This window comes from Equus przewalskii, chromosome 1 (assembly GCF_037783145.1).
Source record: "Equus przewalskii isolate Varuska chromosome 1, EquPr2, whole genome shotgun sequence".
NCBI classification, from domain to species: Eukaryota; Metazoa; Chordata; class Mammalia; order Perissodactyla; family Equidae; genus Equus; species Equus przewalskii.
The window spans coordinates 139934161-139947967 of NC_091831.1; the positions used below are offsets into that span (position 1 = coordinate 139934161).

General features: G+C 36.0%; 1 protein-coding gene across 4 annotated transcripts in view; it reads left to right on the forward strand.

The window, feature by feature from the left end:
• Positions 1-10930, forward strand: part of SPPL2A (signal peptide peptidase like 2A) — a 50537-nt gene extending 39607 nt beyond the window's left edge. For all 4 annotated transcript variants that reach the window (XM_070580268.1, XM_070580276.1, XM_070580287.1 and 1 more), the window contains one exon: positions 7302-10930. In XM_070580268.1, the coding sequence (XP_070436369.1) occupies positions 7302-7373 (72 nt within the window). In that variant the 3' untranslated portion in view covers positions 7374-10930. The remainder of the gene's footprint in view (positions 1-7301) is intronic.
• The last annotated feature ends 2877 nt before the right edge of the window (positions 10931-13807 follow it).

Consider the following 13807-nt stretch of genomic DNA (forward strand, 5'->3'; position numbering starts at 1 on the left):
TAGTTTTATATTTCTTCATTTAGCAAGTGTTTGTTGAGGAGTTCTATGAGTCAGGTACTATTTTAGGTGCTAATGATAAAAGATGAACAAGTTAGAAACAGGCCTACTCTCATGGCCTCTTGAAAGTTAGAGTCTAGTGGAAGATGCAGATAGAGTCGCTAACAGTAAAGTGTGATAAATGTATTAGTTATAGTAGGGTGCCATGAAAGCGAGAGGTGGGACACCCAGTGCTTATGGTTTCGAGCCAGAGCCAAAGGTGATTTGGGGAAAGCTTTTTAAAGAATGTTAAATTTATGTTGAGACTAGGACTGAGTCATGTGTTCCATAGTGGGAGAACCATGTCTTCAAAGAGGGAAGAAAGTGTGGGACATTCTAGGAACTGAAAGAAGTTTAGGATGACCATAATGTTGAGTAAGAGTAGGGGAGCTCTAGGAAATGAAAACTGGAGAAGGAAGCAAGGTTAAGAGCCTGGAGGGTCTTGTAAGCCATGTTAAAGAATTTGGACTCTATCCTAAGAACATTGGAGACCATTTAAGGGTTTTAAGAAACCTAAAAAATGGATTGAAGTAGGGAGCAAAACTTGAGGCAGCTGTTACAACAAGAAGCGATAGTAGCCAGAATTAGTAAGGTAGTGAGGTTGAGAGAAGTGGACAAAGTCAAGAGACATTTAGAGACATAGTTAATGGGATCTAGTGATAGATTCAGTGTAGGGAGAAGAGAAGGAAGTGGACTCCAAGGTTTCTGTCTTGGGTAACTGAGTAGGTGGATGGTGAGATAAAGAAGGGCAACGGGTTTCAAGAAGAAGATGATGAATTCAGTTTTGGAGTGTTAAATGTTGGACATGAATTCAGTGTTGCACATTTCAAGAGTACCTGTAGGACCACCAGGAAGAGAGAAGTAATAGGCAGTTGAATAAATGTCTCCTGATGTGCAAGAGACAGACCTAGCTAGAGAGAAATTTGGGAGTGTCATTAGCATGCCCAGTGAGTGAGGATGTCGAGGGAGAAGAACAGACTCTGGACAGAATTGTGAGCAAGAGATTTCTGGAATTAGGGGCACTCATCCGATTAACTGATTATCAGGTAAATCAGGGCAAGGAAGATGAGCAACACGGGGAAATTTTGTTTACGGTTGGCATTAAATCTTTAGGTTAGAATTTACATTTGGGACTGTTAGAGCACATATGCTATCTTATAGAATTAAGTATGTTTCTTGTTATTTTCATCACCGGTATTTTATTTTTACTTATGAAATTTCCCTTCCCCTTTAATACAGCTTTTAAAGTATTTTATTATAAAAATATGTACTTATTACAGAAAATTTTGAAAATGTAGAAAATGACAAGAAAATTAAGTCCAACCATAATCCCACTACCTAGAGTTAGCCACTCTTAAGATTTAAGTGAGTTTCCATCTGTGCCTTCCTAGATAAATGGATTGGTGGGTGGGTGATAGCATCCTCTAAATAGTTCTCTGTCTTGCTTTTTCACTGCATGTTTATATTATTTCATTTTAACTTTCTTGTAAAAATCATTTTGATGGATCATATGTATGTACCATACTTTATTTTACCATTTCCTTTGACCCAGTAATTTCTCTTCAGGGAATTGTTAAGAAAATGATTAAAAATTGGGCAAAATTGATGTGAAAAGATGTTCATTAGAGTACTTTGTGTCATCCTGTTCTAGTACAGTTGTCTTATAGGTTAATGTTATTGGCAATTAACAAACTAAAATTTTTACATAGACTCTAACCCTGTTTTTATTTTAATTACTTTTTGTGTTTTAATTACAAAGTAATGCAGGTTGGCATTTTTTAAACAAGCAGTACAAAAAAGTGTCTCAAGAAACATAGAAGGCCCTTTTGTAACTCTTCTACCCCCACTCCATCCTTAAGGGGCGCTCACTGCACAGTTTGCCTGGAGCCTCCAAATCTCTTTATGCCAACTCACACTCTAATGAGTTGAACAGAGATGTTATATACGTAAACGTAATAACATTGTGTTTCTTTGGAAATACCGTACAGCTCATTTTTTCTCTGGCTTAGCATAGCATCTTTCCTCCTTTCTCTCTCCATGATGTTTATTGAGGAGAAAGGGGAAGATAGGTAAGGAAGGAATTCAACCAAGGGATGTATTTATAGTTCCTGTGAACAGATAGCCTGGCCTGGGAGCATCCAAGTTTCATTCTGAAAAATTGTGATCTTGAAAAAAATTATGATTCTGCTTCATAGTAGCTCCCTATAAAGCGAAGATGATTGCAGCTGGACACAGAGCAGTAGTAAATAGCCCCAGAAGGGCACACTCCAGGGCCTTTGCCACATGACATAGAAGCTAAATGAGGCAATTGATGGTCGGAAAATCCATTTAAAAGTTGCTAGAAAGATGGGACAACTTTGGTTATACACTTCTCACTTTTGTAGTGTGGTGTCATAATTTTATTAGGTAAGGAGATTCACAATATAAAATAACACACAGTAATAAAAAGTGTGGAGTCTGGTGCCAGACTGCCTAAGTTTGAACACTGATTTTGTTAATTATTAGCCATGTGACCTAGGCAAGTTCCTTAGCTTCTTAGTGCCTCAGTTTCGTCCAAAGTAAAGTGGGATAATCATCATCCTACTTCAAGGGTGGTTGTTATATATGCAAACTGCTTAGAATAGGGCCTGACACATCATAAGCACTCGAAATGTATTTGCTCTTATTATTTGTAGGAATCAGGGTTTTTTGTTTTGGTTTATTTGTTGGTTTGGATGTTATTTTTCAATTCATTAACTAGATTTCCATTTTCCTGGTTTGGATATAAAAAATTTGGGTCTTCATTAAATCTGGTTCCTTTAATTTATTTTTAGAAGGATTTGATAGCCGTCACAAGCCTCAGAGAAAAAATCCTGATAAACTTGATCATTTTCCCACTGTGCACTAAATTTTAAAATGTGAAGAATGGATATTTGCCAAAAATTTAGGCAAGCTGGTTGCAGAATAATATAAACTGATGCCAGGACAGAGCCTGTTTTCCCAGAAAAGGAGCATTTTTGAAAGTTATAGAATGCAGTGCCTTCACAAAATTAGTTCCTTGTTAATGTGAAAAAGAAAACCTTTCGTTGCTTTTGTCCAGCCTTTAAAGTCAAAATTAATTCAGCTTGAATGTTGTCATTTGTGGGGGACAGTATATTGTAGGCTTTAGTGTCAGTTCTGGCGAGTTACTTAATCTCTTAAAACTCTGTCTCCTCGTCCATAAAATGCAGTCGGATCTCCAGGCAGGTGGGAGAATCTGTAACCCATAGCGGTGGGTGAGCTGAAGGCTTGGTGAGGCAGCTGGGTATTGAAATCAGATCAAGCTAGGCAGAGGCTTGGAGAGTAGAACGGGAACCTCAACGAGCCTGATAAAGCAGAAGGAGATTAGGTGTGGACCCACTGTAGGACAGGCCTGAAAACCCTCTGGCGGTTACTGAGTCATCTCCTAGACTACCAGGGTAATAATCCTTTCCCTCCTCTCCTCTCCCCACCTCCCTCATCTCCATGGCGTTGCCAGCCTCTGTTTCCAGAATATCCCTTATATAACTACCCCAACTCCAAATCTGCCTTCTCCAAGCAGATACCAAAGAGTTCTCCAATGGAAATTGGGTTCACCTTTCCCTATATATATATTTTTTAGACTTTGTACTTATTAATACCTGGCATGTAGTGTAGATATTTATGTATGCCTCCCTAAGTTATTAGCTTCTAGGTGTTAGGAACCCACAGGGCTGATAACAGTGTTTTATCCACTGTAAATTCTCCATTAATGTTATTGAAATTCTTCATGCAAAGCACCTGTAATGTTCAGTCCCTAATCCACTGACCTTTAGTCACTTTTGTATGTGTGTATAAGATTCCTGATCGTGTTTTAGCAGCCCTCATAAAATTACCAAAATTGTTATAAAATATTATAAAGTGAGGCACCTTTAAAAATGTTAAATTAGACTCGTATCTCTGTAATCTTTATATATAATTATTTTTTGCAAGTGCCAAAAATTTTTGCTACTGTTTTGAAATAATCAAATATAAAATAAAGTCCGAATCTAAGGTGATAGCACATTTGTGTGTGCTGTTAATCATTTGGTTCATTTTAGCACCTGATGGTAGAGTTTAGTGCAAGGATAGTGCAAGAATAGTGGTGGTAAAAAGCAGCACTTTCCACTTTTCTAAGTGGCCTGAGTGGCCCTGACAGCCTTCCTATGCTGTTTTCAAAGGGCAAATGGTACTTCGTTTGTTGCTGAAACTTGAGACTTCATAGAAATACTTTAGGATTTTGCTAGGAGTCTCTCAACCCTTTCCGTGAATTTCTCTGATCAAAAGAAGTAACATTTCTTTCTATAGGATTTCACTAAAATAATACTAATTTGGAAATCTTAATTGTATATTCTTTTCTATAGCTCAAAGCTACTTATTCTGTATTTTTTATAAACTTTTTTTTCTGAAATGCTTCAGGAGCTGCAGTCTTCAGTTGCATTTATTTGATTTTACTCAAAGTCCTAGTTCTCATTAGTGCAGAGTAAATAAAGATGTTTTTTCCCTAGAGAGAAAAATCAAGCAGTGGCATAATTGCTTTAGCATATAGAACAATTAAGAGAAATGATCATTTTAGGGGATTCTTTTGTTTCTAACCCTAAATTAGTGTGTTTGATTTAGGCGGCAGCCTCCAGGGGGCTGTTTTACTCTGGGTCGGAAGTAGGTTTTCAGTTCGTCGATAATGCTGTAAACAGTGGGTTTGTCTCTGTTAAATGTCACTAGTGCTTCTAATTATTTTTAGAAGTCACAAGCTGTTACTGACAAGTCAGAATACAGAGATACTTAGAACAACTCTGCTGTAGTATCAAGAACTCTGCAGTTAACCCTGCTTTAATAAGAGTTTTATTAGCCTTTCTGGAGATTGGTTCAACTATAAATAAGCAGAGCTATCAGTAAATGCCAGGTTAGGGGACCTAATTTCAGAGGACGTCTTTCCAAATTGAGCTTGCCTGTTTACAGATATTATGAAAAATAGTTTATACCGATTTTGCCCGTTAATTTTATCATCTATGCTAATTTTTATTGTGTTTTTAAAAGCCTATTTCAAGGGGCCGACCTGGTGGCGCAGCAATTAAGTTCACATGTTCCACTTCGGTGGCCTGGGGTTTGCCAGTTTGGATCCCAGGTGCAGACATGGCACTGCTTGGCAAAAGCCATGCTGTGGTAGGCATCCCATGTATAAAGTAGAGGAAGATGGGCATGGATGTTAGCTCAGGGCCAGTCTTCCTCAGCAAAAAGAGGAGGATTGGCAGCAGTTAGCTCAGGCTAATCTTCCAAAAAAACGCTATTTCAAGTTTGCTCTTTATGTCTCTATATTGTTTTTGTTGGGTTTTTTTGAGGAAGATTAGCCCTGAGCTAACATCTACTGCCAATCCTTCTCTTTTTATTTATTTATTTATTTATTTTGCTGAGGAAGACTGGCGCTGAGCTAACAACCATGGCCATCTTCCTCTACTTTATATGTCGGATGCTTGCCACAGCATGGCTCAACAAGTGGTGCACAGGTTCACACCCAGGATCTGAACCAGTGAACCCCGGGCCGCCGAAGCAGAATGTGCAAACTTAACTGCTGCACCACCTGGCCAGTTCCCTGTATTGTTTTTATTGAAAAGTCAGTAAAGTAAATACAAAGTAGAGATGTTTACGTCTCAATAAGTTGATTTTGAAAGTGTTTTTTTTTAACTAATATATTCCTATGTTTAGGGATTAGATTACAATGCCAATGAGGTGCCTGGGGATTAGGACAGAAGCAGCGCGTAATTAAGCTAGGGTTTGTAAGCTGTCATTGCATTAGGTTACAGTTACCGAGGTAAGAAAGACTTGGGGAAGAAAGAGGGTTTCCCCACCATCCATTCTGCAGAGGATGCTTTAGTTCCGTTTCCCCACAGCTCTGACCTCTTATGCCCAGGACTTCTAAATTGTGAGAAGAAAAGGGGCCTAAATATATCTTACATACTTCTTTCCCTCCCTCATTTAAATTGTAATTAAGATCAGCTCTTCAACAACTTCCTCATGTGTTTCATGTAGTGAAATGCTTAATAAATGTCATCTGTCATGATTTGTTTTTTTATTCTTTCCCCTGGACGTACTGAGAACATGTAACTGCCTTAATTAACCTAGGGGATATCTTTGGCACATAGAGGACCTTAAAACTCATTGTTCGAGGACTTGAGATGACCCCTAGAGTACCGGGAGGTTTGGGTCTTGGAAGCTGACCCCAATACTTGAGACACGTGTCAGCTGAGAGCCTCAACTCAGGCTGCATTCTTCTTGTCTGGCACGTCCAGTCATTTGGAAATGACTCCTCTCTCTGCTTCCTCTTCCAGAAAACACTAGAGCTTTTAGGAGTGGTTTACAAATATAGGAACATTGATCTTGCTGGTCCTTCTTCTAATTTTTGATAAAGGAGAAGGAAAAAAGTACATCACAATACTGAAATTTAATCACTAATCTAAAAATCGTTTGTCTTCACAAAAACATTAAGTACTTGTTTTTACTGTTTTTAAGTAATTATATATGAAGAACAGGGTAAAAACACTGAAAACGTTTAAGCAGTTTCTTCTTCCTTCATTCCCAAATATGAAAAGACTTTTATGGGAATATAGGCAGAGCCGAAGCGATCATTTGAGGAATGTTTAACTGGTAATTCCTCTAAATTGTCTATAGCAAATGTATTGATTTTGTTTTCAGATATCATTTGACCTTTAAGTCCCTTCAGTTTATTTGTTTTTATTAGAAATTTTTGTCATTCAATGTTTCCAAAGTTTCATGTATCATTCTTAAATTATCTTAAGGTCAGTTCAAGGTATCAACCAGGTTACACTGTCCCCAAACCAGCAGATATTCTCACAGTGACTTGGGGGCCATTTTTAGTTTTTCCTTCTCTAGTAGTGGACTGCCTGGAATGGTGTCCTGGAGTAAGCAGGAGGAGTATCTTCCTTTTACAGTGGAGTTTCCACTGCATGAAGGGCAGTGTTCATACTGGGAAATGGAAATAGTGGGAGATCCAGAGACAGCATTTATCAGATTGGCCCTGAGTCAAATGAGGAGGCTTCCTGAAAGGTTCAGTGTCACCCTGCCATGTCCTTAGGAGCCTGGCTGTTGAACCAGCACATTGCTCCAAAAGGAGTGCTCAGCCCCGGGGAGCACTCTGTGCCTTTCTTAAAAAATGAGAATCCTTTTGCCAAATTAGTGAATATTGAGGGCAAGTTGAAAATGTGCATTTCCTAACATCTTTTATTTATGCCTAGATGATGGACCATCTGGATTCTGCAACAAATGAAGAAAACCCGGTGACTGCTGGTGAACAGATTGCCCAATAATAATGTTATGTGGCCCTGCAATAATGTGTCAATTGATTTTCTACAAATAGATTTTGACATTTTTTTGTTTTTAAGCTTTTGACTTTTCAAATTGACTTTTGAATTCACAATCCAAAAGAATCTTCAGTGATATGCTTACAAATATGTGTATTTTTAAGAGCTGGTACTGACAGTTACATCATAAATAATTAATATACATTTGCTTTTAATCATGTTAAAGTTTGCCTTCACATTAAATAAAAGCATATGGTCTGTGTAATTTTCAAGATGTATTATAAACAGTATATTTTTCTAAAAAAAAGTCTCAACCCACCCATGAACTTTTCTTACAGAAATTTGTTTCTTTCAACTCTAATGATAGATAAAATTATTTCTGTCAAAGTGAGTTTCTGAACAGATTTTACTATAAAGAATTATGCAAATTTTATGCTCTACAGAAATAACTGTTTAAGACCATGCAAGAAGGCAGTTCAACAATGAAATTTTGGACCTTTTATCGCTGCAGAGGTTAGAAAAATATAATTTGGGAATATATATAAATGCATATTTTTGTAGCATAAATTTTTTAAAAGTCTCAATCCTTTTTTAACCTTGAGAACCTGAGAACCTAAATTACTTCAGACTGCATATGTATTATATTAGAATATTTTTCCAGGTATAGAGAAACATAATATATAGAACTAGTCATTAAAAGGATACAAAAATTAAAATCCACAGTTTTCAGTGGTGTGCTGTTTCCTTAAAGATGGAGCTTAAATTTCTACACTAGCATTCAATTTTACTGTAGTATTTCTGATCTCTGAAGTTTGGTTCTGTTGATGTTAGGCCTTGATATTTTGTAAAAATCGTTTTTCTTATCAAATTATATATTAATACATATGGCTCATTGTTCAAGTATAACATCCCTAACAGTCCGCTCCCCACGTTTTTTTCCCTGATTCCTGCTCCTTTTCCCATAGGAAATCACTGTTTACCTTTTAATATTTTGGTGGAGGATGGTTTACTAATATACAAAGTGTGCTTCAGAGGGAAGAATTGGAGACAAAAGACAGGAGACAGGATGTTAGTCTCAATTTAATTACAATATAAGACTGAGTAAATTATCTTAGCTTGAAACACTGGTATCTCAGTATTCGCATCTGCGAAATGAGTAAGTTAAATCAATTAATCACTCTAGTACCTTCCAACTTGAAAAAATCTTCCCTATTCTTTGCTAAATCTCAGTTGTGACCTTGAACATTATCGTGGAAGTCAGGGGTCAAATTATCTTTCCATTTTCTTTTATTTTCTCTAAGAAATTTCCAAATGACAAGTGATTGCAAAGGCAGCAGGATTTTGCATATCTCTGTAAATAATGTGCAAGATATGTGAACAAATCTATGATCTTTCATTGTAAGGCCAGTCAACTGATTAAAAGATAAAGCTAATGCCTTTCAAAATGGGTCAGACTTTTGATGTTTGAACTAAATTTAGCATTTGAGGGATTTAGATGTTTTTGTTTGATTGTGAACTTTCGCTGAGTAAGTTGCAGGTACAGAAGCTCCCTGACAGTCAGCCGTTCTTCCACTTAATACACTTCTGGGTCCTATGGTTTATGGCAAATGACAAGTAAGTATCTGACAAGTGAGGGTTAATCTTAATTTGGCCTCCATAATATCAAGTTTGAATTTTTTCCAAAGAATCTAATTTATTTGGCAGACTCTGATAGAGAGAAAGACAGATTAAATGCCATTTTAAAGCTCCCACTATATTTTCTTTTATAATATCAATAACATGTTTGCCAAAATACAATTTTTTTCATAAAATCATCTTCAGTCTTATCCCAGCTTTATGATATTCAAAAGCTTCAACATTTGGTGAAGAACATTAAAGAAAATTTTACATCTAGAAATCTGAAATCTTAGTTTTTGATACAAATTCTACTTTATCCAACCAGTAGTTTTTAAGTAGATACAACCTTGTTCTAGTTTGCTATTCAGATCTTCTTGACTAAATAGAAATAAATAAAAACTGAAATTCCTTAAGTTTCTCCATCCTCAACATCAGCTTTACGCTGTATGTAAACAATCCTTCTAGCAACCTAGATAAAATATTTAGAGAAATTACGGTAAAGCACAGAAATATTTTATTTGGGAGATGAAAATGAACAAAGGCTAGAGTAGATGAAATTTGACTTTAGAAGGCTGTGTCATGTCTTCCTCGCTTGCCCTCCTATGACCAATAACTTTTAAGAGGAAGAGAAGTTGATTTTTTCCTAAAAATGTCTTAAAAATAAGATGTACTAATACTTACTGCAAAAAGAAGTATTACTTCTTAGAAATTCCCTATGAACATTATTGTAGCTTTTCAAACAGAAATCACTAAATATCTCAAATTGTAATGTAGATAATTTTTACTTCAGTTTAGTTCAGCAAAGACAAATATGAAATTTGTGGGGAAAGACCTTGATATTCTAATACATATTTTCTTCTATCTTGTGGTTTTTTGAGATTAGTAACACCTTATTAGTAGAATCTGCAATTTATTTCTTTTTTGAAAGAAGAGAATTTTACCCTATCTGTTACTGGCATTCATAGATTTTAGGGACATGTCGTCGGTATTTTGATGAAATGGTACATTTATAGTAAATACAAATGAGCTTTCTGATTTTCATTTACTGTTTCAATTTCTGCCTTAGGTATAAGCAAACACTATTTTTACATTTGACAAAAGAATATTTGCAGTAACTTATTTAAGCTTAGCCTCTAAAATTTTAGCCTGATTTCAGCCAATGAGATTTCACAATACAGGAACTGCATTTCAAATTAGTGGAATGCACTAGTTTGAAGGGCTTTATATTTTCCCATTAACAAGGGAAAAAGTTGAATTTATTCAAGATGATGCCAATTAACCAATTCTACAATTAAAAAAATTTATTGTCAGTGCTCTGTTTACCTCAGAGGATAATTCTGAAGGGGGTTGGGGAGGGTAATGCAAATAAAATCAGAATACTAATTATGAATCACTTTATGCTTCCTGAAAGAGAGATACTCTGTAAATTCCAGAGATCGAATCAAACTACTCAACCTTTTGGAATTTGAAAGAAATTGTATAGTTCTCCTGATTTGGATTACTGAATTTTCAGAGTAAACAAAATGATTTTTTTTTAGTATCTAAAGTTAATCCAGTTAGCCTGCAGAATTTCCCAGTAGGACGAATCAATGTAAATTAGGTAATTTTTGCCTGTTTTATATCTTCTGTTGTATTTTGTTCAAATGAGAACCTTTTTAAAAATATATATGATTGAATTTTTACTTCTGAAAAATATGTATGATTGGTTTGAGTGTGGAATTCTTTTTTTTAACACTTTGATATGTAAGTTAGTGTAAATTAATACTTTTATAACACTACTAGGCTTTATTTTTTTATGGAACATGATTTAAAATTTAAAAATTTTAGAGTGTTAATTTAGCAGTGCTTTAAAACTCTTCATGATGTGCCAATACTGACAAGAAAAACAATTTTTTTAATGTATTGAATTCACTATGGTATTCAATAAATTCTATTTTAAAATAAAATTTGAATTTGTCTTATTTTGCATAGTGAAAAAGAATTGAAAATGAACTCAAAGTGTACTAGGTCATATCACATAAGGTACAAATGGTAATAATCACTTATGAAATGTTGTAGTTATTTAAGTCTGACGAATTATCCAGAAAACCTAAATTCATAAGTGTCATTTACTGGAAATTTATATTGATACATAATAACATTAATAAATATTTATTGAATTAATGTATGTATAGACTTTTGTGTGTGTGTGAGGAAGATTCGCCCTGAGCTAATATCTGTTACCAATCCTCCTCTTTTTTTGCTTGAGGAAGATTAGCCCTGAGCTAACATCTGTGCCAGTCTTCCTCTACTTTGTACGTGGGACGCCTCTACAGCATGGCTGTTGAGTGGTGTAGGTCTGCACCTAGGATCCAAACCAAGAAACCTGGGCCACTGAAGCAGAGCGCACAGAACTTTAAACACTCGGCCATGGGCCCGGCCCCTGTATAGACTTTTTTAACCAAGAAATTATCCTACCTCTTGTGATGAATATTCCTGGCATTTGCAGCTTGGCCAACAAATTACTAAGATCCCTGTTGCCATTGTACTGTCTTTTTAACTCCGATGTGCTTGGCCCAGATATCTATCTGTAGTGTTTGTCTTGGCTACATGTTGAAGAAGTCTCGTTCCCTTCTGCCCTGCTGCAGAGGAACCCTGTCTCATCCCACAGGCCCATATATCTGGAAAGATGCATAAGGAACTAGAAAGAGTGACTATCTAGGAAGAGAGGGAGTAAGATGGCTAGGGCATAGGGGTAAGAGGGAGAATTTGTTCACTGTATACTCGTGCTTGTTGCATTTTCTATCATATGCTTCTATTAAGATAAAAATACAAATCAAAATTTATTGAATTGTTTTCCTCTTACTAGTATTCATATTAACAGATGGATAAATAATAAATTATTCATATCATTTTCTTTAGATAATAAGCCTTGTAAACAGTCTAATGTGTATAGTGGAAGTAAAAGGAGAAATATTTAACCAACTGTCAATTTTTTTGTCTTTAAATAAAATTATGTTCTCTAAAAATTATATTTATTAGCTTGAAAATCATTTTGTTTTGCTAGAAAATAGGAGTAGGACTAAATTTTATATTAAGATCATTTCCATTTCTATAATCCCATGAAGACTAGAGTCTAGGTCAGTAGTCATCAATTTTGTATTTCTTGTTGCTCTTACCCAAATGACCCACAACAAATTAAATTAAAAATAAAGCATGGGGCTGGCCCCGTGGCCAAGTGGTTAAGTTCACACATTCTGCTTCGGAGGCCCAGGGTTTCTCCAGTTCGAATCCTGGGTGTGGACATGGCACCACTCATCAAGCCATGCTGAGACATCATCCCACATGCCACACCTAGAAGGACCCACAACTAAAAATACACAACTTTGTACTGGAGGGCTTTGGAAGAAAAAGGAAAAATAAAATCTTTAAAAAAATTTTTTTTTTAATAAAGCAAAAGTGAAATAATGTAACACTGAGAAGCATGAACACAAACAACTGAAAACCATGATCAATTGTGGGCAACACTAATGATAAAGTATGCTTCCTAAAAAATTTCAACTACCTGCATATGAGCTCTTAGAATAGACACTTTGCCCTCAAAACAATAGCCAGACAGCAGAATTCTGGAGAGAGATGTCTGTAACCTATAGTAAGATACTAATTCTTAACAGCTCTCTTAGGAGGTTATGGGTAAATAGCTCTTAGTCTTAGCTGAAAATGAAAGTCTATGGTTTGGCATGTCATTCTGTTAAAAACAAGTTTCCAGTTTAGATCAGAGGTCACTTCTCTAGATTAAGTGGGAAAAGTTTCATTGGATTCTAATTATTAGTTACTTATTAATAGGCTCTGCTAACTATGGAAAACCAAGTAATTTTTTTACCAATTAAAAATGCTTCACAAATTTATTATATGTGTTTGGAACACTTTTCAATTGAAGCCCCACCAATTATTTTCTCTACAATATCCACTCCGGCCCCTTTCAGTGCAGAGAAATATACACAAATGCACTTGCCAAGTCCTCTCCATTCTCTTCCAAATGTCTCTCAAAGAATCCTAGTACTCACCATGCCCACTGCCACCAGCTCAATTTAATCCGTCTGTACTGTAACAGACTCTTAATTGGTCTTCCAGATGCTAATTTTGCCATAAATCCCCCTTCCACATCATAGCCAGTGGTCTTTCCAAAATGGAAATCTAATCATGCAACTCAAGTGCTTTAAAAAAATCTTTAACAGCACCAAACTTGTCTAAGAATAGTCTAGATTCCTGAAAGTGATTTTTAAGGCCTAAGTAGTCTAGCCCCTGTTGCTTTCCAACTTAATCTCGCATCATTTTCCTCTCCTTCATTCCTGTCCCCTTGCACTCCTCTTCCTAAGAAACTCTCTGTGCACAAGCCCACCTCCCACAGCCAGCCATCCCCTAAAGACTCTTCAAATCTCCGTTTAGGTATCACTATTTGGAATGGGAAGAGATAAATGTGGAAAGAACAAGTACAGACAATTCCTCTACGGAGTTTTATTATAAAAGGAAGGAGAGAAATGGGGTCAAGAAATAAGTTTGGGTTTGGTGGGGTTGGTGGGGGTTGACCAGGAGAAATACAGCATGTTTGAGTGTTGGTGGGGATCCAGTAAATAGGGAAATTTTGATGATGCAGGAAAGAGATCAGAGAATTAACTAAATTTATTTCTAGTGTTAAATGATTGTTGGATTTGGGATGTTAGAAGAAGTTGGATAGATAGGAAGTGGTGGTCTGAGTGGATAGTTAGAAATTGAAATTATGAGGAATTGCCATTACTAGTAATTGCAAGGTCAATGTAGGGTTCCCAGATAAAATATAGGTT